Source organism: Candidozyma auris, chromosome 1 (genome assembly GCF_003013715.1).
Source record: "Candidozyma auris chromosome 1, complete sequence".
NCBI lineage: Eukaryota > Fungi > Ascomycota > Pichiomycetes > Serinales > Metschnikowiaceae > Candidozyma > Candidozyma auris.
The window spans coordinates 158,659-184,402 of record NC_072812.1 but is presented as its reverse complement, the minus strand read 5'-3'; the positions used below and the strand labels follow the sequence as shown (position 1 = coordinate 184,402).

The 25,744-nt window shown below is 45.5% G+C and overlaps 11 protein-coding genes across 11 annotated transcripts; 9 read left to right on the top strand and 2 right to left on the bottom strand. All coding sequences in view use genetic code 12, as the record gives it.

Moving 5' to 3' along the window:
• Positions 1-85: 85 nt before the first annotated feature.
• PEX3 (Pex3p) lies at positions 86-1,300 on the bottom strand (the record flags this gene model as incomplete). Its single annotated transcript, XM_029033733.2, has 1 exon — positions 86-1,300. The coding sequence occupies one exon, from the start codon at positions 1,298-1,300 to the stop codon at positions 86-88; it is 1,215 nt and encodes a 404-aa protein (XP_028892325.1).
• Positions 1,301-2,755: 1,455 nt separating this feature from the next.
• Positions 2,756-3,700, top strand: CJI96_0000080 (5'/3'-nucleotidase SurE; the record flags this gene model as incomplete). Its single annotated transcript, XM_029033734.2, has 1 exon — positions 2,756-3,700. The coding sequence occupies one exon, from the start codon at positions 2,756-2,758 to the stop codon at positions 3,698-3,700; it is 945 nt and encodes a 314-aa protein (XP_028892326.2).
• A 1,804-nt stretch (positions 3,701-5,504) lies between these two features.
• On the top strand, positions 5,505-6,509 carry CJI96_0000079 (5'-3'-nucleotidase SurE; the record flags this gene model as incomplete). Its single annotated transcript, XM_029033735.1, has 1 exon — positions 5,505-6,509. The coding sequence occupies one exon, from the start codon at positions 5,505-5,507 to the stop codon at positions 6,507-6,509; it is 1,005 nt and encodes a 334-aa protein (XP_028892327.1).
• Positions 6,510-6,975: 466 nt separating this feature from the next.
• CJI96_0000078 (uncharacterized protein) lies at positions 6,976-9,423 on the top strand (the record flags this gene model as incomplete). Its single annotated transcript, XM_029033736.2, has 1 exon — positions 6,976-9,423. The coding sequence occupies one exon, from the start codon at positions 6,976-6,978 to the stop codon at positions 9,421-9,423; it is 2,448 nt and encodes an 815-aa protein (XP_028892328.1).
• Positions 9,424-9,998: 575 nt separating this feature from the next.
• Positions 9,999-13,493, top strand: IRE1 (bifunctional endoribonuclease/protein kinase IRE1; the record flags this gene model as incomplete). The annotated part of the gene is made up of 1 exon (XM_029033737.2): positions 9,999-13,493. The coding sequence occupies one exon, from the start codon at positions 9,999-10,001 to the stop codon at positions 13,491-13,493; it is 3,495 nt and encodes a 1,164-aa protein (XP_028892329.2).
• A 50-nt stretch (positions 13,494-13,543) lies between these two features.
• Positions 13,544-14,173, bottom strand: CJI96_0000076 (uncharacterized protein; the record flags this gene model as incomplete). The annotated part of the gene is made up of 1 exon (XM_029033738.2): positions 13,544-14,173. One exon carries the CDS (start codon positions 14,171-14,173, stop codon positions 13,544-13,546), a length of 630 nt encoding a protein of 209 aa, XP_028892330.2.
• A 109-nt stretch (positions 14,174-14,282) lies between these two features.
• CJI96_0000075 (uncharacterized protein) lies at positions 14,283-15,119 on the top strand (the record flags this gene model as incomplete). Its single annotated transcript, XM_054702018.1, has 1 exon — positions 14,283-15,119. The coding sequence occupies one exon, from the start codon at positions 14,283-14,285 to the stop codon at positions 15,117-15,119; it is 837 nt and encodes a 278-aa protein (XP_054557993.1).
• A 903-nt stretch (positions 15,120-16,022) lies between these two features.
• ERD1 (Erd1p) lies at positions 16,023-17,300 on the top strand (the record flags this gene model as incomplete). Its single annotated transcript, XM_029033740.2, has 1 exon — positions 16,023-17,300. One exon carries the CDS (start codon positions 16,023-16,025, stop codon positions 17,298-17,300), a length of 1,278 nt encoding a protein of 425 aa, XP_028892332.2.
• A 741-nt stretch (positions 17,301-18,041) lies between these two features.
• MRPL3 (mitochondrial 54S ribosomal protein mL44) lies at positions 18,042-19,142 on the top strand (the record flags this gene model as incomplete). The annotated part of the gene is made up of 1 exon (XM_029033741.2): positions 18,042-19,142. The coding sequence occupies one exon, from the start codon at positions 18,042-18,044 to the stop codon at positions 19,140-19,142; it is 1,101 nt and encodes a 366-aa protein (XP_028892333.2).
• Positions 19,143-20,220: 1,078 nt separating this feature from the next.
• Positions 20,221-22,596, top strand: ADE5,7 (bifunctional aminoimidazole ribotide synthase/glycinamide ribotide synthase; the record flags this gene model as incomplete). Its single annotated transcript, XM_029033742.2, has 1 exon — positions 20,221-22,596. One exon carries the CDS (start codon positions 20,221-20,223, stop codon positions 22,594-22,596), a length of 2,376 nt encoding a protein of 791 aa, XP_028892334.2.
• Positions 22,597-23,339: 743 nt separating this feature from the next.
• On the top strand, positions 23,340-25,601 carry GCS1 (glutamate--cysteine ligase; the record flags this gene model as incomplete). Its single annotated transcript, XM_029033743.2, has 1 exon — positions 23,340-25,601. One exon carries the CDS (start codon positions 23,340-23,342, stop codon positions 25,599-25,601), a length of 2,262 nt encoding a protein of 753 aa, XP_028892335.2.
• Positions 25,602-25,744: the final 143 nt, after the last annotated feature.

Sequence of the window (25,744 nt, the reverse complement as noted above, 5' to 3'; positions counted from 1 at the left end):
TGAGAGTCCTATGCACAACACACGTTTCATGAAGCTTTAAGTAACTACAAAATGGAGATTCTACGATTGCGTAAATTCGAAAAAATTATTCAAAATTAGAATAGATACTGGCGCTGAACTCGTCAAGCTCGTCTAAGTCGTTAAAGTTGTTGATGTAGATGTTTCCTGTTCCTGCTTCATCCTCGCTGGCATTTTGAGGATCGCAGATCACACTGGATTGTACAGATAACTGTGCCAAAAACGTTGCAAGCTTGTGCACTCTGCCGGGAACGTTGTCGGGGTTAAGAGCAACAGAAATGCTATCACCCAAAGTGTCGACACCGCTCCTTACAAGCAGAGAAAATACATGCAATGTGAAGTCGTTGGCGATGATAAAGTTGGTCTCATTGATAAGCTTAACCAAATTAGACTCCTTGTTTTCAAGTTCATTGACGAGCTCAGGGTTTGTGTTCATGAGTGTTTCAATCAAACTGTCATATTCTGTAGGGAACAAAAGATTCTTAACGAGTTGGCCATCGGCAATGACACCAGCATTGATTTCCGAAAGCATTTGAGTGAAAGTCTCGACAGTCATTTCTGTTTTGGGAGTAATTTCTTTGAACTTGCTCTCCACAAGGGTCTCAAGGCCATTGGCCACACGCATCCACCCGTGGTTAAGGAGCCACCAACTCAAGGAAAGATAACTTTGTTCAATGAAGTAATCAAATGATGATTGCGAGTTTTGTGGAACAGAGCCTCCAGCCATCACGATAGCCAGCTCAAGGTAGGCCTTACGAGCCAAGATGTTTAGCTGAAGACGGGTAAGCAAGAGTAAACCGGCAGATGAGTAGATGAGAGCGAGCATTCTCGATATCGATTTGACCTTCAAATCGTGCCACAACTCGAGCTTGGACTTGGATAAGAATACCAGCAAATCCGACGTAGATCCACCTATATCCTGACTCGAATGGGCCATCAAGTTCTCTGTGGTGAGAGAATCGCTCATTTCCTTGTTGGTATTCTTTTTCCTCTTGAGAGCCAGGGTGATCGCTTCCGTGGGCAAGAAATTGAGTACTGGCTGAGTTAACACAGGTAATAACGCCAATATCGTCAAATAGCAATCCTGCTGAGTCTGAATAAAGCGACGCCTTATCTGCTCTTTCACAAGAAGCTCCTGTTTCAATGAATTCTGGAAGTTGCGGAAGCGCTTAATGACGAACTGATTCACAAGGAGATACAAGGAGAAGCCCACTGCCGAGGTCCAGAGGAGTTTCTTCTTGTGGCGACGAAAAAAAGCCGCCAACGTCGGAAACACAGGCATGATATGATATTGTTCTCAGACCGTAGTAGGTAGGATTTGTTGCCGTGGTGGATGAGCCCTTTGTAGTTCAGCAGTTGGGTTCACGGTGAATATGGATTATGACGATCGCGAAACCGAGGCAAAAGTCATGTGACATAGGCCCCCCCCACATATGGGTTCGAAGAATTGAAGAGAATCATAAGAAAGAAAGAATTGAGCTTCGATGAATGATCAGAAGGTTTTTTGGATTTGCGTTTGATTGACCGAAGGATATCTGCCATCAAAGGGCTTCTTGTTGGTCAATTGCAGGTGCGCCTGTGAAACCTCACTGGCGGCTGAGAAGGGACCGAAACGCCAACAGCAGATTGCTACAAAGTGTCACAGTTTCGAGGCAGCCCGGATCAACTCTACCATCATCAACAAATACGAAAAGCAAAACCAAAATTTATCGAATGCGAAACTTGTTCACGCCGTTTCCCAACATGGCTCTCCACCTTTCCATTAGCTGCGAAAAACCTCAATGAGGAGTACGCATTGGTCCGGCAGGACCGGTACAAGGGCGTATCCTATTGTTCTTCTAAGGAACGCTAGATAGGAGCAAAAACTAGGTGAAATCGCCGCCAAAATCGGTAACGCGAAACTATGTCGATTGACTACCGTAAATTGGTGGTGCCAAGGGTTCTTTGGCACCTTTCAGTGCAGTAGTAGCGTTGACAGTATTAGAGGCAATTTCATGAAGAGACATAGGCGGACGACTGCAATACCTAAATCACCCGTTTGGTCTCCATTTCAACTGATGAGTTTCTTTCATTGTCATTGTAGTTATCGGAACCCTTCCGTGAGTTCGGCTTTAGTCCGATGTAGCGCCTGGCGCCAAGGGGCCCACTGAACAGGTGGAGAACTTTGGGGAACTGAAGAATGTCGATCTTCGCCTTAGTTCTGTCTTTTTCACTTTTTTCAGTGAGCCGCTTGAAAGCACTTGCGATGATCAAGGTTCACACAATTAGCCAACTGCACTGTGTGGTAGATTCTGATTCCTCATCAGGAGTGCCATAATACCACCAATTCCGGTGGTGTGATGACAATTTAAAGCATCTCTGTTTAGGGAATCCAACAAGTTTAACCGTGCAACTTGCGCAGACCTCAATGTCTCACTTGATGGAACCCCTCGTTTCAGGGCATGCCCCACAAGAAGATCGACTTCCGAGGCAGATCGACTTCCGAAGCCGAGCGGAATTCCCAAAAGAGATCACATCAATTTGAAGATTTTGCAGCCATAGAGAAACATTGACTAAATCCATCAATAGGGTGTGTCCAAAAGGAATTGAGAAGGAATTGGAGAATGGTCTCAACTTCCGCATCGGTGAGGAGTTTGCAGCCATTGGATGGAGGACTCCGATAACATCGTAGTAGGTATAAAAAGGGACAGACCCCATATTGAATTCTAGATACTATCAACTCTGAAGGTCCTCAATCATGAAATTGCTTAACTTTGCTGTTGCCTTTTTTGCCGCTTCTTCTGCCATCGCTGCTCCTTTGGCTAAGAGAGCAGAGGACAAGAACAAGACAATCTTGCTCACCAACGACGATGGTTGGGCCTCTACGAACATTCGTGCCACTTACTCCGCTTTAAAAGATGCTGGTTACGATGTTCTCTTGGTTTCGCCAGTTCGCCAAAGGTCCGGTTATAGTGGAACCTTCCACATTCCTCAGTCAACCACCTTGGAGGAAGACGGTGAATTCTCTTACCCTCCTGCGGGCTCTCCATCATGGGGCCATGAAGATAATGACAAAAACATATGGTACTTCAATGGTACTCCTGCTTCGTGTGTGGCCTTTGCCATGAGCCACGTGTTGCCAAAAGAATTCGACAACAAGTCTATCGACCTTGTTGTTGCCGGTCCCAATGAGGGTGTGAATTTGGCTCCTGGTCTTTTCACATTGTCCGGAACCATGGGTGCTACTTATCATGCCGTGCTTAGAGGCTTGCCAGCCATCTCTTTCTCGGGTTCCAACGAAACCAATGCTTTTTTCAAGGACGACGAAGAAAAGCTTTCGGATGAAAAGTTCCCACCAGTGATCTACGCTAAAAAGGTTGTTGAGCTTGTTGACCGCTTGTTCGACGAATCCTCTGATCGTCCAAGAATCTTGCCAAAGACTACTGGTCTCAATGTTAACTTCCCTTTCGTCGGCAATGATGACGAGGATTGTCTCGACCCTGACTGGATGTTTGCTCGTTTGACCGGTGAAGACTCTGTAACCCCCAACTTGAAAGTTCTCTCTAACGGTACCATTGTTCGGGATGAGGGTGTCTACAAGGCTCCAACTGAATGCATCTTCGGTGATTGTGACTTACCATCGGAGTCTTGGGTAAACAAGAATCTCAAGTGCAAGACCCCCCATCTCCGTATTCTCCATTGATTATGATGCTTCTTTCAGGCAGGCTAGGTCCGTCCAGAGTCTCTTGAGTCCTCTATTTTAAAGATACTGTCTTATAAGACCAAGGCAATTTTTTCTTCTCTCGTTTCCTTTTAACCTTTTTCGATAGTTTTTCCGATTAAAAGTTATCTATACATGTCACTGACGTACTCATCTTTCGAAATCGTAGCGATCATATCATCACGTATGCATTACGTAAAAATTAATGTCTTCTATTGATTGAAGATTGGAGAATGCTGTCCTATCTTGCACTATGAGTCTCCTGCTTCCATTCGAGTCTGCTGAAGGGACTGGATAAATCATTCACTGGTGCTTTCGTTGCTGAACAAATTATGAGCAGCACTTGTGCACAGTCATTTGCCAGCAGCTCCATCTGCTAGTAGTAAAATCATATTCAGTCTAACGTACGATTCTCTTGAGATATTCTACCAAACATTTGCAAACCTTACTCCTGCCGGTTCAGTGACGAAAAGAAAATGAGTATGTTTGTCTAAAGCTTATTCTAGCTTCATTAACAGAAGTAACAAGCAGTGTGGTTTCTAGTGAAAACAATGCCGTCACACTTTTGTGGGGCCTCGAGCGGAGCGCTCATGATGCTTACGCATATAGTATTAGCACACACGACAATTGGGTGAACAATGAAGCAATGCGTCCAAAGCCTACAACTGAAGAAATGAAGAATTCTTTGAGAATACGATTACAAGAAGTCAGTTTATCGCTTGCTCACTAGGTTGAGGCGATCCCGAGTCCAACTTTTGATTCGCCAAGACGACCCAGAAACATTGAATAAGCGCCATCACCGGGAACAAGAAAATCACCATTCTATTCCTTTCACATCCCCAATTGCATCCATTTGTCTTCCATTCCCACCATTGTGCCGGTCTCTTGAGCACGTTGTGGTTCGGTACCTTGATGTGCGGCTCTGTTAATTAGTGCAAAACCAATCGAACGCATATCCGAAGATTTGCCCGAGAAAAGGCCGATAGTGGAGGTTTCAGGCATACAAGACCAAGAAATAACCTGCTGAGGTCAAATGAGCTTTCGTGAAGAGTTGGTGTTTTGAATGAAAATTGCCATCTGCTGCGGCTTGGGTCGCTCCACGTGTGGCCCATGCAAGATAGGTGGTGTTGACATTTAAACTGTTAAAGCATTAATAGTATGAGATGTACGTGCGCGAAGGGCAAAGTGGAGCCGCCGCCCGATGATGCCCTAGTGAGCTACTTTGTGGCGCTTTTCACTTGCGCAAAACCCGAGGAAGGGTAATTATCCTGCCGAAAGGGGCCGCCATCTCAACCCAGGCAACCTGGTGCACTTAGTTGAGATTTTTAAACCCTGCAATTGAGCTGATCAAGTCTCGTTCAATATCTCTTCCGCTTGCCGAACATTTTTGAAATTGCCTCCTCAATGGATGGCTGCAAATGAGCTTCCACGGTTCGACGCCTGCACTAGGAGGGGCCCACGATGGCAGACGCATATTCCGTAGTCTCAGCTCAATATGGGCTTCCATTGAATGGCCTCTGCCAAGCTTTGCCTGACAAGTGAAACACTATGGAAATACACAAGTTGTACCCGAATCGAGAAGACAATAATACCCACGTTGCTCAATTACTGTGCCTAAAACAGGAGGCGTGTGTACATAATGACAGGGCCGTGCAGATTTCTCGCTTGTGGCCATGCACCATAGGCTCTCATCAACGTTTGCACCCATTTCCAGTGTGCCGTGGGTACAGAGGTATAAAGGGCACTATCCCCCTAGACTTTTGCATTTCACCTCTCATCACCAAAAATGAAGTTCTCCACGATCGCCAGCGCTTTCCTCGCTGCTTCTTCTGCCATTGCCGCTCCCTTGGCCAAGAGAGATGACGGTAAGAACAAGACCATCTTGCTCACCAACGATGACGGCTGGGCCGCCACCAACATCCGTGCAACCTACTCTGCCTTGAAGGATGCTGGATATGACGTTATCTTGGTTGCTCCAGTGCAGCAGAGGTCGGGTTTCGGTGGTCAATTCGCCCTTCCTACCACCGAGAAGTTGACCGAGGACGGCGAGTTCTCCTACCCTCCAGCTGGCTCTCCATCGTGGGGCCACGAGGACAACGACAAAAACATCTGGTACTTCAACGGTACTCCAGCCTCGAGTGTGGCCTTTGCCTTGAACTACGTGGTGCCACAGCACTTCGACAACAAGTCCATTGACTTAGTGGTGGCTGGTCCTAACGAAGGTCTCAACTTATCTCCTGGTATGTACACTTTGTCTGGTACCATTGGTGCCACCTACGCCTCCGTGCTCAGAGGCTATCCTGCCATTGCCTTCTCGGGCTCCAACTCCAACAACTCCTTCTTCAAGGACGACGAGCTGAGACTCTCAGACGACCTGTTCCCACCTGTGATTTACGCCAAGAAGGTTGTTGAGATCGTGGACCGTTTGTTCAACCTGTCATCTGCCCGCCCAAGAGTGTTGCCCAAGACCACCGGTCTTAACGTCAACTTCCCCAAGGTTGGTGACGAGGACGAAGAGTGCAAGGACCCTGAGTGGGTGTTCACACGTTTGTCTGGCGAGGACTCCCCTGTTCCAAACTTGAAGTACTCCAATGGCACCGTCAAGTGGTCTGACGGCTTATTCGAGACCGCCACCGAGTGTGTGTTTGGCGACTGTGACTTGCCATCTGAGGCGTGGGTGATCGCCGAGCAAAAGTGCAAGACCCCCATCTCTGTCTTCTCCATCGACTACGACGCCTCCTACCAGCAGGCCAAGTCTGTGCAGAAGTACTTGGGCCCACTTTTTGATTAGGGCTCCTCGAACCGCTTCACTCTACTATAATACCTTTTCTTCCCTTCTTGCGTCAATGCTTCCCCTTCGATAGCTGTGTTTAAATGAAAAGTTTACTTGTTTAGGCTTTCAATACTCTGTAGAGACTCGATCGGATCTAAATTACTTGTCATTATTCATCTCTTTGTCGATTGCTCCACATGTCAGTGTCTTCTTTCTTCACACTGGGCCGGGGTGCGCCCAATGTGTCTCGCTTAAGTACAAGGGATCAGAACCCAAAGTCGCAATCCACCCCTAGAGGCTGTTCAATTAGCTACTAAAAGTTTCTCCCATTTCCACCTCGGGACCTTGTTTTAACCAACCTAAAACGCAATACATACCGTTTGTTTTTTGCACTAGCACTTCGCTTCTCCACAATACCATTATCTAGATCCTGCGTTCGGCTATTCTGGAAGAGACTCCTTTCACATCCTAATTGCCTGAGGCCATGGCGCAGACGGAACCTGAAACTAAACCAGGCAAACACGGCAATAATGGCCTATTTCTGTCGTTTCTCACCGCCGCTCATAACGTTGCAAACATGGTGATGAGTGACGATGAGGTAGAACGCCTGAGCACTGGCCCGAGTCTGCCACTGGCTAAGCAACCCAATAGACTTTTGCCTAAACCAGTCCACAAGTCCCAGGGACTGTCCAATAACACTTCTCGAACTTCAGTGCATAGTCACAATGATCACAGCAATCTTTCTGGCCCGAATTCCCACGATAACGACGCCGGCAGCGCCATGGTACAATTCCCAGCATTGCCCCGCTTGTCCACCTCCAACGTTCATTTTGAGCCTGTTCATGATTCTCCCATCAACACAATGGGAAATGGAGACTTGCAACTTCTGCACTTTGATGGTAAAACATCAACTGAAAACGATATCGTCCCGCTGGTGTCGATTAACGGCACTAAACACGCAAATAGCAGCCTGGAGCTCTTATCTGTTCTGGGAGGTGCGGACTCCAAGGTGGTTAAGAGAAGAAGACGTGGGTCGGAATTGTCTCTGACCGAAAGCAATTCAGAGGAACTTTCAATTGCCGAGACTGAAGGGTCCAATCAGGAGTTGGACAGGTTGTTGGAATCCTCAGAGGTGACTTTTGCTAGCTCGAAAAAAAATAAAGAGTTTCACCATGTATTCAAAAGAATACCCCTGTCTGAGAGGCTCATTGCAGACTATTCGTGTGCATTGTCAAAGGACATTCTTGTTCAAGGGAAAATGTATCTCACCCAAAATTACATCTGCTTCAACTCTAACATTTTGGGTTGGGTAACACACCTCGTGATACCTTTGCAGGAGGTGATTCAGATTGAAAAACGCTCCACAGCTGTTCTTTTTCCCAACGGAATGGTCGTGAGAACACTCCACCAAAGATACATTTTCGCTACTTTTATTTCGAGAGATGCTACTTTTGCGCAAATCACTAGAGTTTGGCACGACGTTCTTCTGGGAAAGAGTGAAGCCAAGCCTAACGGTCGTGCTCGCAGTCAATCAAGGGTGAGTAACAGAACGGGTGAATCGGAAGTGTCTGTTGGAAGTGAGGATGATGCTACTGGCGATGAGGAGGACGATCAAGGTAGTTTGTCATCAGATACCTCATATGATCAGGAAGATACATCTATGCGGGACCGTTCCTCTTCGCGAACGAAGATAGAAGATGAAAAAGAAGGTGACAATGATGGTGACGAGAACGCAAAAGCTGAGGATGATGACGAGGGTAGTCTGCCCAAAGTTTCCGAGGATGAGGGTGTTGGCGGTGGTGATTTCAAGGGCCTCAAGAATCCAGGCCCTGCGAAGCACGAACCTACGAAGGCCGATAGGGAGGATGAGAGTAACGATGTGTTCGTGATGGATCACACCTTCAAAGCACCGCCTGGAGTCATATACAGCATTCTATTTGGTCCCGATACCTCCAATTACATAAGAGTTTTGGAGGACCAGAAGAACTTTGACATCGAAAAAGACAAAATTACCGACTTGTCGATGAAGAATAAAGAGAGGAAGTATTCTTATACAAAACCATTGAGCGGTCCTATAGGGCCCAAACAGACTAAGTGCAATATCACGGACAGATTAGTCCATTGCGACTTTTCAAGGTATATTCATGTTGAGCAAATAACACAGACTCCTGATGTGCCTCTGGGAAATTCTTTCAAGATCGTCACCACGATTCTATTTTCATGGGCTGAGGATAATAACACAAACATGCACGTTGTGACATCAATTGAGTGGTCCGGAAAGTCCTGGATCAAAGGTGCTATCGAGAAGGGTAGTATTGATGGCCAGAAGGACTCCATGAAGAGTCTCGTGGAGACTGTCACCGATATAATCGAGCATGGCCTGGGCGGGTCTAAGAAGAAGAGAAAGAGGTCTAAGTCAACCAGAAGGCCACCTCAAGCTGAGGAGCAGGCCAAGCCAGAGGCACCAAAGGAGCTCACTCTCTTTGAGCACATCGCCAAGATCGCAGAGACTATTGGCAAATCTATTCCCGTTAGCATCCCTAATATTAGCGATGCCACACTAGGCGGTTTGATTCTTCTATTGGGAGCATTTGTCTACACTTGGGTTCTCGCTCATCTCTTCGGTAGCTCAGCCAAAGTTCCCGTTCTCAATGACGCCGATGGGTCCGCTAGACTCCTTAGATTTGGTAATAACAATTTCTATGTTATGCCAAGCCAAGAAAGGTACATCAATGACAAACAAGGACGCATGGTGAAGGAAGCGAGGATGTGGAGCTGGATCAATCTGAGAAGCCAGGGAAAAATCCCAAACGTAAGCAAGTCCCAAGAGAGCGCACAGTATATGGACCTGTACGCCTCGCAGGAGTTTGAAGAGATAGTCAAGCTCACAAAGCAGAGAGTCGACGAGCTCTACCGGCGAATCAACAATTGACACTGGAGATGATGAAATCAAGAGGATGAGGAAAAGAAAAAAGCAAAAGAGAATTTAAAAAAAAAAAAAAATACATTTATAAGGTTATTTAAAGCGATATCTGTTGCCTCCGTATTGAGAATAGCAGAATTTCACCAATTGATGCGTCACGAGATAGTTAGTGTAGCAGGACATGCAAGACAGCGAGGGAGAAATTCGTAGGAAAGGTACTGTAAGTAAGGCAGGCAAAGCATAGTGGGAGGGAGAGGCAGAAAAAAAAAAAAAAAAAAATTGAGACGCACTTTCTAGATAGACCAGTGCCTGATTTCCAATCTCAGCACCTCCTCCTCAAGAAAAAGAAAACGGCCGTTTTCCTTGACTAAACCATCATCTATAAATTAAAGACGAAATCCGCTCCCGACATCCGTTCCTTGGTATTTTAACCCACTCCCACACCCTCCATCTACGTTCAGGATTTTGTCTTGCCTAGAACCACAAGGAAGGTGAAAGGATTTCCATCTTATGGTCTGCCGCTGGTTCCATTCAATTCCCACCTGGCTACCTAGCTGCTTCCCCTAAGTTCTCATCAAACCATCATGAGATACCCGCTTTGTCTACTAGCGCTACTTATATCGTTGATCTGCTCGCTTCTTCCCGTTTCTGCCGGAGTGGTTTCCAAAGAGCCGACGCTGGACGAGGGACGGCTGCTGCTCAATGACGTGAAGAACAAGAACATTCTTCCATTAGACTTGCGGTCGCTTCAGGACTGGAAGCTCACCGACTTGCTTCTAGTGAGCGACATTGATGGCAACTTGCATGCGGTCGAGAGAAACACCGGTGCTTCTCTTTGGACGCTTCCTCTCGACGAGCCCTTGGTTCGTGTGTCGAGAAACAGATTTCCTCGTAAGGATCCTGAAAACGACACCAATCTTCTATGGCTAGTGGAGCCGTACCAGGACGGGTCCTTGTACTACTTCACGCCTCAATTCGGCCTAAACAAGTTACCCACTACAATAAAAAACCTCGTCATGGAGGCTCCGTTTTCCTTGAGCGGTGATAACAAAATCTACACTGGCGTTAGGAAGACGTCGTTATACACTATAAATATGAGAACTGGCGAGGTTCTAAATCAGTTTGGCTCTGCCGACGAGAGCTGTCCGGCGCCAAACTTATACAAGTCTCCGAACTTCAGCCCAGACCTGCAAGAAAACACCATCATGCTTGGTAAGACGACGTACGAGCTCCTGGTGCACTACAAGTACGACTCCAGCGTCGTGTGGAATATCACCTACTCGTCGTGGGGTCCCAATAACATAGACAATGATTTGATTATGCAAAACGGTCAATCCATTGACGACCTCTACTTTACCCCTTTCCATGACAAATCGCTCTTAGCCATCAACAAGGGCACCGGCACGCCTCAGTGGATTTGCAGACTACCGTCCTTGGCCGTCAATGTCTTTGATGTCTTCAACAATGAGGATAACCCAAACCAATATGTCACCCTTCCTCATCCCTTGAAGGTTCTCAACGACCTCCAGCATCTTGACGATGCCCAAAGGGAAACGCCAAACAACGACCTTTGCTTCGTGAACAGAACAGCAAACGGGAAGGAGTGGTTTGCCATGAGTTTCAAGAATTATCCAACTCTCTTAAAATCAGCCCCTATAGCGCAGTATCAAATGGCCTTGTACCAATTTGCAACGTCAACATTAGATCGCCAGACTCAGGATTTTCTCTCGAGACTCAATGTCAGTCGAGAAGATGTCGAGCCATTCATCAATGGCGTTCACAAGATCAATCATCTTACGCCAGATTCCATGTATCAACCGCATGTTCAATTTCGTAAGGAAGAGTACCTAGGGATAGGTGACGGCTCTGAACTGTCCGGGCATCTGGAGAACGAGCTGAAACAGGTTCCACACATGATTGATGGTATTCTTTTCCCATACACAAGTGACGAGCACGGTCTGGCTTTGGCTACCATCGACGAAATGCGCAAGGAGGTCATTGCAAATGACAGAAATTATCCCACCGGGCTTCCAGCAAGGCATAGCGACATGGGATTTCCTTCAGATTCGAATCACAGACTATCGATCTTCAGAAGGATTGCTGAAGATATAATTGTCCTCGCGGTATTACTTCTAGTGCTATTCTCTGCTGGTAAGCTTAACGGCTTCTTGCAGTTCACCAAGGGAAGAGAGTATGACTTGGCTGCAAAGACCGGCGATGTGGAACTCAAGTTACATCCCACCAAAAGTACTCGTGCTCCTGTTATCACGGAGACAGAAGAAAGGAGTGTCGAAGAGAAGCCTCTTCCTAGTATACCGAAGGAGCTGACTGAAGGCGCCAAGGACAAAGTCGTGACTGCCGAGCTCGATGATGATGAGAAGGTAAAGGCTGTATTCGAAGACTCGAAGAAAAAGGTTCGAATAGTAAGCGAAGAGCAACACAAAGATGATGCTGGGGCCCCCACACCGGAAGTAATAAATGGTCAGGAACCAGAACCTGGTATTGTCACGAAGAAGAAGAGGAAGAGGGGAAGTCGTGGTGGTAAGCGTGGAGGCAAAGGTAAGAAGACTACTGAAAGCAAAGAAGATGATGATCCAAAGGATGAAGCATCCGAAAACACTCATCAAGCAAGTGATGATTCCAGTATTGATGACACAGAAGCCATTGCAACTAAGTCATTAGTGAAGCAATTCACAAAAAAGGCGAATCTGAACAGGAAGTTGCAAATAGATAACAATCTTATCATTTCTGATAAAATCTTGGGATATGGCTCCCATGGTACAGTTGTCTATGAAGGTACTTTCGAGAACCGGCCGGTTGCTGTGAAGCGAATGTTGCTAGACTTTTATGACATTGCCAATCACGAAGTTCGTCTACTTCAGGAAAGCGACGATCATCCAAATGTTGTGCGGTACTTCTGCTCGCAATCAAGTGAGTCGGAGAAATTTCTTTACATAGCGCTTGAACTATGCGTTTGCTCTCTCGAGGATCTTGTTGAGAAACCGAAAGTGGATGATAGAGCTTTGAGATTGGATCACCATTCCAAAAATGAAGTCTTGTTGCAGCTTGTAAGTGGCCTTCATTACTTGCATTCGCTTAAGATTGTTCACCGTGATTTAAAACCACAAAACATTTTGGTCGGGGACTCGACCAAGAAGAAGAAATCCAAGTTGTCATCAGAGTTCAGGTTACTTATCTCAGATTTCGGTTTATGTAAAAAGCTTGACGCTGACCAATCATCTTTCAGAGCAACAACGCAACATGCTGCTTCTGGTACGTCTGGCTGGAGAGCCCCTGAACTCCTCTTGCATCATGACTTGATGGAGATTTCGCCAGATACTGTTTCCTCGCTCAACTCCACTTCGAAGCACTCCATAAAGGACGGGCTTAGTAATGGCGGCAGTGGGAAGAGGCTCACCAAAGCCATTGATATCTTTTCACTAGGATGCGTTTTTTATTACATCCTTACGGGTGGAGGGCATCCATTTGGTGATCGCTATTTGCGAGAAGGTAATATTGTTAGAGGGGAGTACGATCTTTCGGCACTCAAACAGCACTGCCCTTATGATTGGGTCGAGGCCACGCACTTGATTGCATCTATGATATCGTTCAATCCTAAGACCAGGCCAGATACAGCTGCAATCATGAAACACCCGTACTTTTGGAACTACAACAAAAAATTGGAATTTCTTCTCAAAGTCAGCGACAGGTTTGAGATAGAGAAGAGAGATCCACCAAGCCCGCTTCTCCTCAGCTTAGAGAGCACGGGGCATGTTGTTCATCAAGGCGACTGGCTCGCTAAGTTTGATCAACAGTTCATTGATAATTTGGGCAAATATAGAAAGTACAACACAGACAAAGTGATGGACCTTTTGAGAGCATTGCGCAACAAATATCATCATTTCAATGATATGCCCCCTGATCTTCAAGTGCAATTAAGCCCGCTTCCAATTGGGTTCTATACCTATTTCAATAGGAAGTTCCCGAAACTACTCATGGAAACGTACAAAGTTGTTGACGAAGAGGGCATCAAAGATGAGCATGTCTTCGAAAGTTTCTACTCGGGAACCCAGGAATAAGTGCTAGGTAATGAAAATGTATACTTGTGATAAAATTAGCATGTACCATCTTAACTATTATTCTTAGACTTCTTGTGTCTTAGTCTCTTTCCCTTGCTCTTTGGCTTTGAAATTTTGTTTTGAGGGCTTTCTTGATACTTGTGTGTCTTTGACTGTTGAGGCTTCGCTAGAGGTTCCAGCCTTGTCGCTTCTGGGTTTATATCAGGCTCCGAGTCGTCATCCATGTCGGTAAACTTCGTATGCTTGCCCTGAAAATTTGACGCTGAGATAGCTGGAGATTTCATATTTTCTGAAGCAGCCTGGCCACCAGACACACCGCCCAATGTTCTTTGAATGTACTCCGCTGCTTTCTCATTGCTTCTTGCGTCCTTCTCTTCCTTCTTCTTCTCAGCATTGTCCATCTCTTTTAACCTTTTCATAGACGCTTTCGCCCTGTCTAGTTCCTTCATTATGGGGTGTTCATCGGTATTTATCCCCTGGATTTTAAGATATGCAAATATTAAAGAAACGGTGCAATATAGGTAGTTGTTGAGAAACTCCGCTTCCTCTTTCGGCAGCCCACATTCTCTGATTAGCTCATCCAAAGGGCGATCAGTTATAGGTTGTAATGTGCCCTGTAGCTCTTCAATAGAGCTTTGAAGGCTCGTGACCAAGTCCCTTACATGCTCGACATTCTCCATGTTTTGTGCGGTTGTATGATTTGTAGAAGTAGTGGGGAAGGTTAAGTGCTATGTATTTTCGCACATAGTCGATGAGCATCGGCTGCGATCTTCAACTACATCAAGAACGATGGTGACAAGAGCTAATAGGGATATCTTAACTGGGGGAAAGAAATACCAGCAAAAGCAGGCAAAGAAGTATGGTGTAGAGGAGGTTGTTTTTGACAAAAAAGCTCGAGAGGAGTTCTTGACTGGGTTTCACAAACGAAAAGTGGAACGTCAAAAGAAGGCTCAAGCGTATCACAAAGAACAGGAAAGAAAGGCTCGTATCGAGGAAAGGAAACAACTCAGAGAACAAGAGCAATCGAAGTTTGAGGAGCAGCTAAAACAGCTTAGAGAACAAAGGGAGCTATTTGAAAAGCTTAATTCTAAGGATGGAGTTATTGAAGAGAAGGAGAATGACCAACAAGAAGAAGATACGCAAGCAAAGAATGGGGAGATCGAGGATGAGTGGAATGGATTTGAAGAGAATAGTGAGGGGCTGAACGAAGCTCTGAACGAAGCTTTGAAAGACAACAGCGAGGACGAAGATGCAGTAAAGGGTATTCTACGTAAAAAGCAGGTTTACAAGGTCGATGAAGAAGCTGGTCTCGGGGATGTCATCGTTGACAAGGAAACTGAAGTTACCATAGAGTCTCTCGATAACCCATACACAACCGCCATCTCCAACAGGAGTATAGAAGCCTTGGCCAAAGCCAATAATGTGAACTTAGACAAGTCCGACGAAGTACTTGAAGGATCAATCAAGCGGGCAAAGGACTACGCTAAGCTTTGTGGAGTAGACAAGTCAAAGCAAAAGCCCAAAAAGAAAAAGTTCAGGTACTTGACGAAAGCAGAGAGAAGAGAGAACAACAGAAAACAAAAACTTAGTAAGCTCAAGAGCCGCAGGCAAGGCATGCAAAAATAATCTCGCTTGTTTTAAACAGTGAAAGGAGATTCATCAACACTAAGAATACTGATAAGAATCTCAGGAGTATGAAACGCTGATAATAGATTTATGGTTTCCCTCGTTTTTGCAACCATTCATGAGAGCCTCACATGAGAGCCTAATAAATGAACTTATTCCTACAACACGCATGACATCGATGCCCTCTAATAAATAAGAATTGAAAATGCTAAACATTATCTCCTGAAATATTTTCCTTGACTCTTCTTTACCTACCGCCTGTTTGTGCGGGTAACTGACGGTGGTGTATTTCGCGTTGAGATGTGCATCTCGAAGAGATGGAAAAAACTTGAGTTGCAAACTTCTTCTTATTTGCAACCATACCACAACTCCACAGGTGCCACTGGTATCTTTGGGATTGTGAACAAAGGTATGTTTTTTTTCTAAAAGAACAATCCCCAATATACCATGATGACTAGCTGTCGCCCCAGACGGAGGCTCCTTTTCAGAACTATGACCGATTCGACATAACACACTGAAAATGCTGAAATGTATATTGGCCCGCATTCATGCGGAACTGTCAAGTGACAACTTTGTACTAACAGCTAGTTGCAAGTCATATACGAAGTTTGAAGTATGGCTGATGATGACTTTTCCATGCTAATCATGATTACCCTCTGATTACAACTAATACTATTGTCTGAAGCTCAAAACTCTGCTCATGTGCACGGTAGAATCATGTAGATTGTCTTGATCGGAGATGGCCCTAGACTTCCAAAACCTAATGTTAGTTTATCAATTTGAATCCTTATTCCGGGCATTATCTGTGCCAATATTCACCGCACTCATATTCTCGCGACTTTTTTAAGACACTAGTACCTCACATCAACATAGCCGACCATACACGGCAGCTGCATCTTGAAGATGTCAATCGACGACTTTAAGTTCAACGACATTCTTCCGCTTCCTTTCAGAATCCTCTTTTTCATACAATTGGGGATACATCTATGGTACGCTTTAGTTTGGTACTGTTATAGAATCCATGGCATCAACGTGTTGGCCTTGATAAACCTTTCATACTCGCCACATAAGTACTCGGGCGGATCGTATATCGACGAATCCAAGTATGGGGAGTTTGCTACAAGTACTCCGGCTGATGTCACCGAGAACCAGCTCTTGCTCAATGGAATCAAGAACAATATAAAGGTGACACTACTACCCAACCTCAGTGGTCTACTTGTATACTGGGTATCGGCACCATTTCTAGATAACGACTCAAAAATCTTTTGGATTCTTCGGCTGGTACTGCCGACAATTTTGATGCTTCATACCGCTTACAGGTTTTTTTTACAAAAAGGATCTGTCGGGGCAGTTAGAATCCATACAACCATGAGACGCATACTAGTTGGCGACATTAATTCGTCGACAATGAGAACCAATGACATCCTTTTGTCAGATTCAATGATATCATATGGGAGAGTTATAAACGACTGGAGTATGTTTGTCTGGAAGACGTACATCCCCACAGAGCTGAACTATAACGCTGGGTTTGAGACTGCGGTTCTTTCTATCCCTGCAATAATAAGAATGAAGCAGTGTTGGTATGAGTTTCAGCTGACGAAACAGAGGCAGCATTTGTTCAACTTTTTTAAGTACTTCATCAGTTTGGGCCCCATAGTGGTAAACTTTTTGATCAAACATAAGATGACACACCTCACGGAGAACGAGGACGTCTCGGCTCAATTGAACACGCTCAACTTCTGGTGGTACATGAGTTCCACGGTGAGCGCGTCCTTCCTGTTCTTTTGGGATATAAAAATGGACTGGGGATTCAATGTGTTTGATATAATTTTGCACAGGAAGGGTTCACGATGGATCATTTTGAGAGAACCAAACAAGTTAGTCTATAACAACTTCATTGCATACTATGGCATAGTCGTCCTAGACTTTATTCTCCGTTTCATATGGATCCTCAAGTTGTTTGTTATAAAGGAAACCGAAGTAAGACTTGGCCTCAAAAACAAAGTGGGCAACTTTTTGTTTGGACTTGATTTCTTGTCATTGGGATTCGCCACACTTGAGCTCCTTGAAATTATAAGAAGATGGCTCTGGTGTTTCCTCAAGATCGAAAGCGATTTGGTAAAGTTGCAGTATGGAGATAACAAAAATGCCATCCCGCTCACGACTATAAAGATAGGATAAACTGTTAGCATTTTCTACAATCAATTTCATGAAATATTTATTGTAAAGGTAGTGTACATGCAAAGATATCAAATCGTCTAGTTGTTGTCAAGCCACTTCTGGGCGCTGTTTCTCCAGGCCAAGTCTGCCTTTGGGCTGATCCTGTTCTCAGCAGCCCACTTGTACTTGATTGGTGACTTAAGCCAGGCATAGATCACCAACACAGAGGACATGGCCCCAACGGCATAGATATTTAAAGGAGGAGCGTGAGCCATGTTGATGTAATGGGATGTGATATAGCAGGAGCTCTGTGTAAGACTAATTATGAGAATATGGTTGGTTGGGAGTTTTCCGGTGCGCGCACGCCCATCTAGGATTCTTACCACGGTAAAGCCAGTGGGCTATTAAATACAAAAGAAGAAGAAGCAAGAGGAATAAAATGGATCAGGTTTCAGGTCTTTTCGTCATGATAGATCGAAAGCATCAGTTGTCTGCAAGATTTAGTGTACTTTTGAGTTAATGATGTGAAAAGGGTAAGCTCCCAGAAAATGGGATTTGATACCTTCAGGCTGCTCAAGCATTTCTGAAAAACTAATAAATTTTTTACTCGATTTACCTCTGATATATAGTTGGGGTCTGTCAATGCCCAGTCTATTGGGAACATTCGACAAGTGTAGTGCACATAGGAAAGGAGGAAAAAATTTACTAGTACGCTTTGAAAAACTCTGGATCTTTCAAGTCATCTTCATCAGTCGATAAAACATGTTGAGGCTCCTTTCCAAAGGCAGTCCTCGGATAGGCCCTCGTCTCTTCCGTGCTGCTCGCCTCCTCCCGCTGGCCTCATATCACGTTCTGAAATTGGACCCTTCCTTAAACACATCTTACGACTCCCTCACGGACTATGGCTCCTACAAAGCCAACATATTTACCCATAGACTCCCCGAATCCACAGCGCAGCAGTCGCCTCCATTGGTGGCATTGCATCACAGGTTACGTTTGCCTGAGTCTTACAGCTTGTCCACATTGTCGCAGGCGTTGAACTGTGACAAGTCCACTGGGTTGGCCAATAACCACGGATTGAGCATCCTTGGCCTGAATTTACTAGCATACTACATCAGCGAGCACTTATTGATGAAATATCCTAGACTTCCCTTGCCAGTACACAACGAGGCCACAAACGCATACATAGGTCCCTACAGCTTGGCAGAAATCGGTCGTTCATGGGGTATCGAAACCGACGTGAGAACCAAGTTGCAGAAGTATCTTGCCAACGAGCCAGAGTTTTTGACATTCGGTAGATTGAGGTTTTTGTCCGAAGAGGCCAAAGATGCTCCTCAAGAAGAAGGTATTGTGGAGTTAAGCGAATTGGGTTCGTACGATAAGAACACAAAGACCTTCTTGACAAAAGAGGAGGAAGCCTATGCTGAGGCCGTCAAGGCCATCATTGGCGGTATGTACACCCACGCAGGCGAAGAAAGCGCCAAAAAATTTATCCAATCCCATATTTTATCAAGAAAAATCCCCTTGCATGAGATGTTCCAGTTTAGCAGGCCCACAAGAGAGTTGACTAGGTTGTGCGAGAAGTTGGAACTCGAAGACCCACTAGAGATCAGGCTAATTGCTGAAACTGGTAGATTGTCCACGCATGCCATTTTCGTTGCGGGAGCCTTTTCTGGCGGACACAAGTTGGGAGAAGGTGTGGGTGCTTCATTGAACGAAGCAAAGACTAGGGCAGTGGTGAATGCATTGTTGTCTTACTACTTGTACACCCCAGTGAACGAGCAGGGTGAGGAGATAAAGACTCCTAGCGAGGAAAACTACAAATTTGAAGGCATTGTGGGCTCCGGTGACGTTGCAATATAAAATATACTTGTACATATCACAAGCGCAGCTTGTATTAATAAAACACGAATAATGACTGTTTAGTGTCTAGTGACGTTGAGAAACTTTATGTTCCGAACACGCGGTCAGTTCAGCTCCTTCATACTTAGGCTTACAATCAACTGCAATTCCAAGACAGCAGATGAGCGGCCTTACGACCATGATGTAATTGTCTACACTTGTAAACTAATAGGCTTATCAAAAAGGCTATTTCAATTCGGGTTGTTTTGAGATTACCTGTTGCAAAGCTAGAGAATCCAATTTTCTTAGTTTTGCTCACGTTCAATGACCAACGAGAGGTTTTCAAATGTATCAATCAGCTTTATTCGAAGCAAGTATGATATGAGAATAATGGAATATGAACCTAGGATGTCCTTGAAGCCGTTCAGTTTTAGTTGAAACCAACTGTCTGGATAGACCTTTTCACGGCCATCATGCTCCCCAAGAAAGCGTGTCAGCCTAACTAATAGAGACACCCTGAATGGAAAATTAAATATGCTTATGTTCATTCGAAGACTTTTATAGAGAACTTTGTCCTGACTGCCTTCTCCTAAAGGAGCTGGATTTTGCATACTCGAGGTCCCAAGTATCATGGATTCATCTACATTTGCTTTGAAATACCTAGAAGTGTAAGTCTAATTATCAACTCTTCAGGCACACCTCGTTGTCAGTTATCATTTTGTCGACTTTCTTTGCAGATTTTTATCCTTAAGTATAAGATTTATTTCACAGCGTACCTCGACTTTCATCTGTATACTGTCTATTGAAGCCATCCACAGTACACGGAACAGGCTGTACAATTATGTATTTGGTACCCATGAAACTTCACCAGCGATCTCATCCAATTCTCATATAGCCCTTACATTTATCTACAAGTCTCACCACTGTTGGCTCAATTGCCTGCTGAATACCTTTCCAGGGTGCCATCAGAGTCAATGAGTAATATATGGCAGAGAAAAAATTCAGCCATGCGCACTGTTCCCAGCCTCATCTCTTCCCCGTAATCGCACCTCTTCGTCACCATCTATAACTTTGAAAAACTCTCGAAAAACCTCGAAAAATGTCCTTGAACGTTCTTGTCGTCGGTAACGGTGGTAGAGAACACGCCATCACCTGGAGATTGGCCCAATCCCCCTTGGTCCTGAAGATTTACGTGGCGCCAGGTAATGGTGGTACCTCTACCGCTGACGATAAGGTGGTCAATGTTCCTGACTTGTCTGGTTCTCCTAAGCACTTTGACAGGCTTCAAAAGTTCGCTTTGGAAAAGAACATTGGCCTTGTTGTTCCAGGGCCTGAGCAGCCTTTGGTGGATGGAATCACTTCCGTGTTCACCAAAGTAGGCATCCCAGTGTTTGGTCCTAGTGCTAAGGCAGCCACCATGGAGGGTTCCAAGGCGTTCTCAAAGCTGTTCATGGCGAAACACAACATCCCAACTGCTCAGTTTAAAAACTTCACCGACGTGGAGGCCGCCCGAAAACACATTCAGGAAGTCGACTACAAGATTGTGTTGAAGGCAGATGGTATCGCTGCTGGTAAAGGTGTTTTGATTCCGGAGACCAAGGAAGAGACATTTGCTGGCCTTGATGAGATTATGGTGGCTAAGAACTTTGGTTCCGCAGGTGACGAGATTGTCATTGAGGAGTACCTTGAAGGTGACGAGTTGTCGATCTTGACTATCACCGATGGTTACTCTTTCTTCAACTTGCCTACTTCGCAAGACCACAAGAGAGCTGGCAACGGTGACACTGGTCTTAACACAGGTGGTATGGGCGCTTACGCTCCTGCGCCAATAGCGACTCCTCAAGTGTTGAGCAAGATCGACGAGCAGATCATCAAGCCTACCATTGATGGTATGAGAAAGGATGGCTTCCCTATGTGTGGTGTTTTGTTCACTGGTATCATGTTGACCCCATCCAAGGAGCCTAAGGTATTGGAGTACAACGTCAGATTCGGTGATCCAGAGACTCAAACTGTGTTGCCTTTGTTGACTGCTGACACTGACTTAGCAGAGGTCATGTTGGCAGCTGCTGAACATAGATTAGACTCTGTCACCATCAAGACCAAGCCAAACACTTACTCTACTACCGTGGTTATGGCTGCTGGCGGTTACCCAGAGGCTTATGGAAAGGGTGATGAGATCACTATCAAGGACACGCCAGCCGACACCTACATCTTCCACGCCGGTACTGCTGAGAAGGATGGCAAGATTGTCACTTCTGGTGGTAGGGTTATTGCTGCTACTGCAACTGCCTCTACTTTAAGAGAATCTGTGGACAAGGCTTACGTTGGTGTTGACCTTGTATCCTTCAACAAGAAATACAATAGAACTGACATTGCTCACCGTGCTTTTAGAGATGCTGATAGCACTGCTAGCGGAGCTACTTACGCTGAGGCTGGTGTCTCTGTCGACAATGGCAACTTGTTGGTTGAGCAGATCAAGGCCAAAGTGAAGTCTACCAAGAGATCGGGAGCAGACTCCGATATCGGTGGTTTTGGTGGCTTGTTCGACTTGAAGGCTGCTGGTTTCGCTGGAGAAGACACTTTGTTGGTTGCCGCCACTGATGGTGTTGGTACTAAGTTGAGAATTGCTCAGATCATGGACATTCACGACACTGTGGGAATTGATTTGGTTGCCATGAACGTCAACGACTTGGTGGTGCAGGGTGCTGAGCCTTTGTTCTTCCTTGACTACTTTGCAACTGGTAAACTTGACGTTGAAGTTGCAGCCAAATTTGTCAGTGGGGTCGCTGATGGATGTATAACTGCTGGCTGTGCTTTGGTTGGTGGTGAGACCAGTGAGATGCCTGGCATGTACGATGTCGGTCATTACGATACCAACGGTACTGCCGTTGGTGCCGTCCGCAAGGACAAGATATTGCCAAAAATTTCTGCTATGAAGCAAGGCGATGTTTTGATTGGTTTGAAATCTGATGGTGTTCACTCCAATGGATTCTCGCTCGTTCGTCACATCATCAATAAGGCTGGCCTCAAGTACACAAGCAAGGCACCATGGAACGAAAAGAAGACTATTGGAGAGGAGCTTTTGGTGCCTACCAAGATCTACGTCAAACAATTGTTGCCCTCGATTCAAAAGGATTTGCTTCTTGGAATGGCGCACATCACCGGTGGTGGTTTGGTGGAGAACATCCCTCGTGCCTTGCCCAAGCACTTGCAAGCTCAGGTTGACATGGCCAAATGGGAGGTGCCAGAGATCTTTAAGTGGTTTGGCAAGACCGGAAAGGTCCCTTATGAAGATTTGTTGAAGACTTTCAACCTTGGTATTGGTATGGTTGTCATTGTTGAGCAACAAAAGGCCAATGCAGTGCTCAGCGAGCTCAAGAGTGCTGGTGAGGACGCTCTTGTCATTGGTGAGTTGGTGGTTCGTGAAGAGGGAGCTGCCGGCTGTGTTGTCAACAACATTGGCGAGCTCTACTAGGTGATTAAATTCAGAATGATGTAAAATAGATATACGAACAAACAATAGAAAGAAACGTTGACGAGAGGTGTAAGATCCAGATATTGCCGGCAGAGTTAAAAAGCAACCTACGAATACTTCATTGGGCAGCATTGGCCATCTCTTTGGTTCCACCACTTACAAAATCTATAGTCAAAAGACCGGCACTAGTGGCTTTGCAATCTGAGAGGGCACTGAGTTACATTATCGCGAGGTTATCTACGGAATTTCCTCAAGCGGTGGAGGTGGAAAAACTCACCTGTTAGTCACGTGCTATTGCATCTTCAGAAGACAATCACCCCTTCTTCACTCCTCCGCATGGACTGCCTCGGTGAGATGCCCCAATTTGGCCTCATCTCCAAACATGCACGTTGTAGGGTTGTGTGAGCCGATTTTCTCACCCCCAAAAAAGAAGGGGCTGTACGTTTTAGCGCTATTGCCTCACAGGCTAAATTCGCGAGCCGAGTCGTCGCTCCCATTGCTTCTTCGCAAAAAAAGTTAGTACACACTCCCACTGCTTATTATTCAGTTGCAACTCACCGCCGGTTCCCAGCAGCCATTTGGTTATTCTTTAGTTGATCTGCTGCAAGCGCCGCTAGAAGTAACACCTTTCACATTTCGGGAATATCCGAGATAGAAAGAAGTGGTGAATCATCGCTTCAAGTCTCAAATTTCATTCGTTCCATTTTCTCCAGCCACACCCAGCTCTGATATAACTCTTCAACATGGGTTTGCTATCGCTTGGGACACCTTTGGACTGGCACGAGCTGAGAAAACACAATGAGCATGTAAGAGAGAATGGGATAGAGCAACTAATCAATATTTTCAAGCAGCATGGCAAGAGACAGAACGACCATTTCTACTGGGGAGATGAGGTTGAATACATGTTGGTGGACATCGATTCGAGCAACAAGACGGCCAAGTTGGCGATCGACAGGGACCTGATTCTCGACGATTTGAACGATCCGCTGAAGCCAGAGATCGCCATGAAAGCTATCAACAATAATGTCTCGTTTCATCCCGAGTACGGTCGGTACATGATAGAAGCCACACCTCTTAAGCCCTACGATGGGGAATCGCTTCTGGACTATGTCTACGTGGAGGAGAATATGGTGAAGCGTAGAGAGGTGTCGCAGTCGGAGCTCCCGAAGCATATCATTCCGTTGACGTTGACAACGTATCCTCGCATGGGATGTGGGAATTTCACGTCTCCCACAGCCAAACCGATAGGCCCGGCATCTCAGTCTCTTTTCTTGCCTGACGAAATAATTAATAGACACGTCAGATTCCCCACGCTCACAGCAAACATCAGAAAGAGACGTGGCCACAAGGTGGCCATCAACTTGCCCATTTATCCTGACACCAACACCAAACTCATAGACGATAGCATTCCAAAACGAGACTTATTTCCGTCAGATGAAGAACCTTGGCTAGGCGCTTCACAGCCGGGTCATGTGTACATGGACTCGATGGGCTTTGGAATGGGCTCCTCGTGTCTCCAGATTACGGTACAGCCGTCAGACATTCACGAAGCTCGGTACTTGTACGATACCTTGGCGCCTCTTACGCCAATTCTCATGGCTGTGTCAGCTGCTGCCCCAATTTTTAAGGGTTTTTTGGTGAACCAGGATGTTCGCTGGAATGTCATTAGTGGGGCGGTGGACGACAGAACATTCTTGGAGCGTGATATCAAACCATATCGGGGTCTCGATTTTTTTGGTGGCTTGGACGTCCCTGACGAAGTGAAGGTCCATTTTGACAAGCTTGGAGGCGGGCCTGGTGTTAATGGCGATCACATCACTAATGAGTTTGGCGATACGACCATCACAACATTGGATGGCAAGCCAGTGCAGAAGATTCCCAAGTCTCGTTATGAGTCTATCGACTCGTACTTGAGTGATGAAGGCTACCGCAGTGACCCATACTTCAAGAAGTCGTACAATGACATTTACTCGCCCATCAATAAAAAAGTGTACGACAAGCTCATATCGACGAAACTTTTTGATGCGCCTTTAGCCCACCATTTTGCCCACCTCTTCATCAGAGATCCACTCGTTATCTTTAGTGAAAGGGTCAATCAAAACAATAATCTTGACAATGATCATTTTGAGAATCTCCAGTCAACAAATTGGCAAACCTTGAGATTCAAGCCACCTGCTTTGTACAGTGACATAGACGATCTTACCAAAACACCTGGTTGGCGAGTCGAGTTCAGGCCTTTGGAAATTCAGCTCACTGACTTTGAGAACGCCGCCTACTCTGTGTTTATTACGTTGGTGAGCAAGGCAATCCTCAAATTTAGTCCAGACTTCTACATGCCTATCTCGAAGGTAGATTCTAACATGAAGACCGCTCATGGAGTGGACGCTTCCACGGACGCAAAGTTCTGGTTTAGAAACCCATCGCAATGGCGTTTGAACAATGAGGATTTCAAAGGGTATGACCTTACATGGTTTGACCGTTTTGTTAATGATGGCAACGATCTTTTTGACGATAACGTCGTTTACCTCAATGGATACGTAGAAGTGAACAATGGCATCGAAAACGGCATCGTCGAGCATGAAGACTGCCAGAATGTGAAACTCACAGCTCAGGAGCTCATAGATGGTCTGGACACCTTCCCAGGTCTCATCAAGATGATTGTCAAATTAATTGCCACAGATCTTCTTCCTGCAAACTGGCAAAACCTGAGTCACCATTGCAAGAGCAGGCAGTTTGCAAGAGATCTCGAGCTTATACGAAACTACTTAAAGCTTACCAGTGGTAGAGCATCAGGAAAGATCCCAACCGTTGCTCGTTTTCTTAGAAACTTTGTTCTAAAGCACCCTGACTATAAGCAAGATTCTAAGGTGAGCGAGCGGATCAATTACGACCTAGTGCAAGCTAGTGTTGCCATCACCAATCTCGACTTCAAGCATCATCAGCCACTTCTCGAAGAATACTTTGGTGAAGAAATTGCCAGTTACTTACAGACACGGACTAATTAGAATCATAATCTTCAAACGTTGCAAGAAACCATATGCAACCTTCCCGCCCTTACGTTCAGCATAAGTTGTAGTAGACATGAATCCTCGAGTGGTTGTCGCATACTATTTGGTTGCAAAATACGGTCAGGAGGCGCGATGTAAAA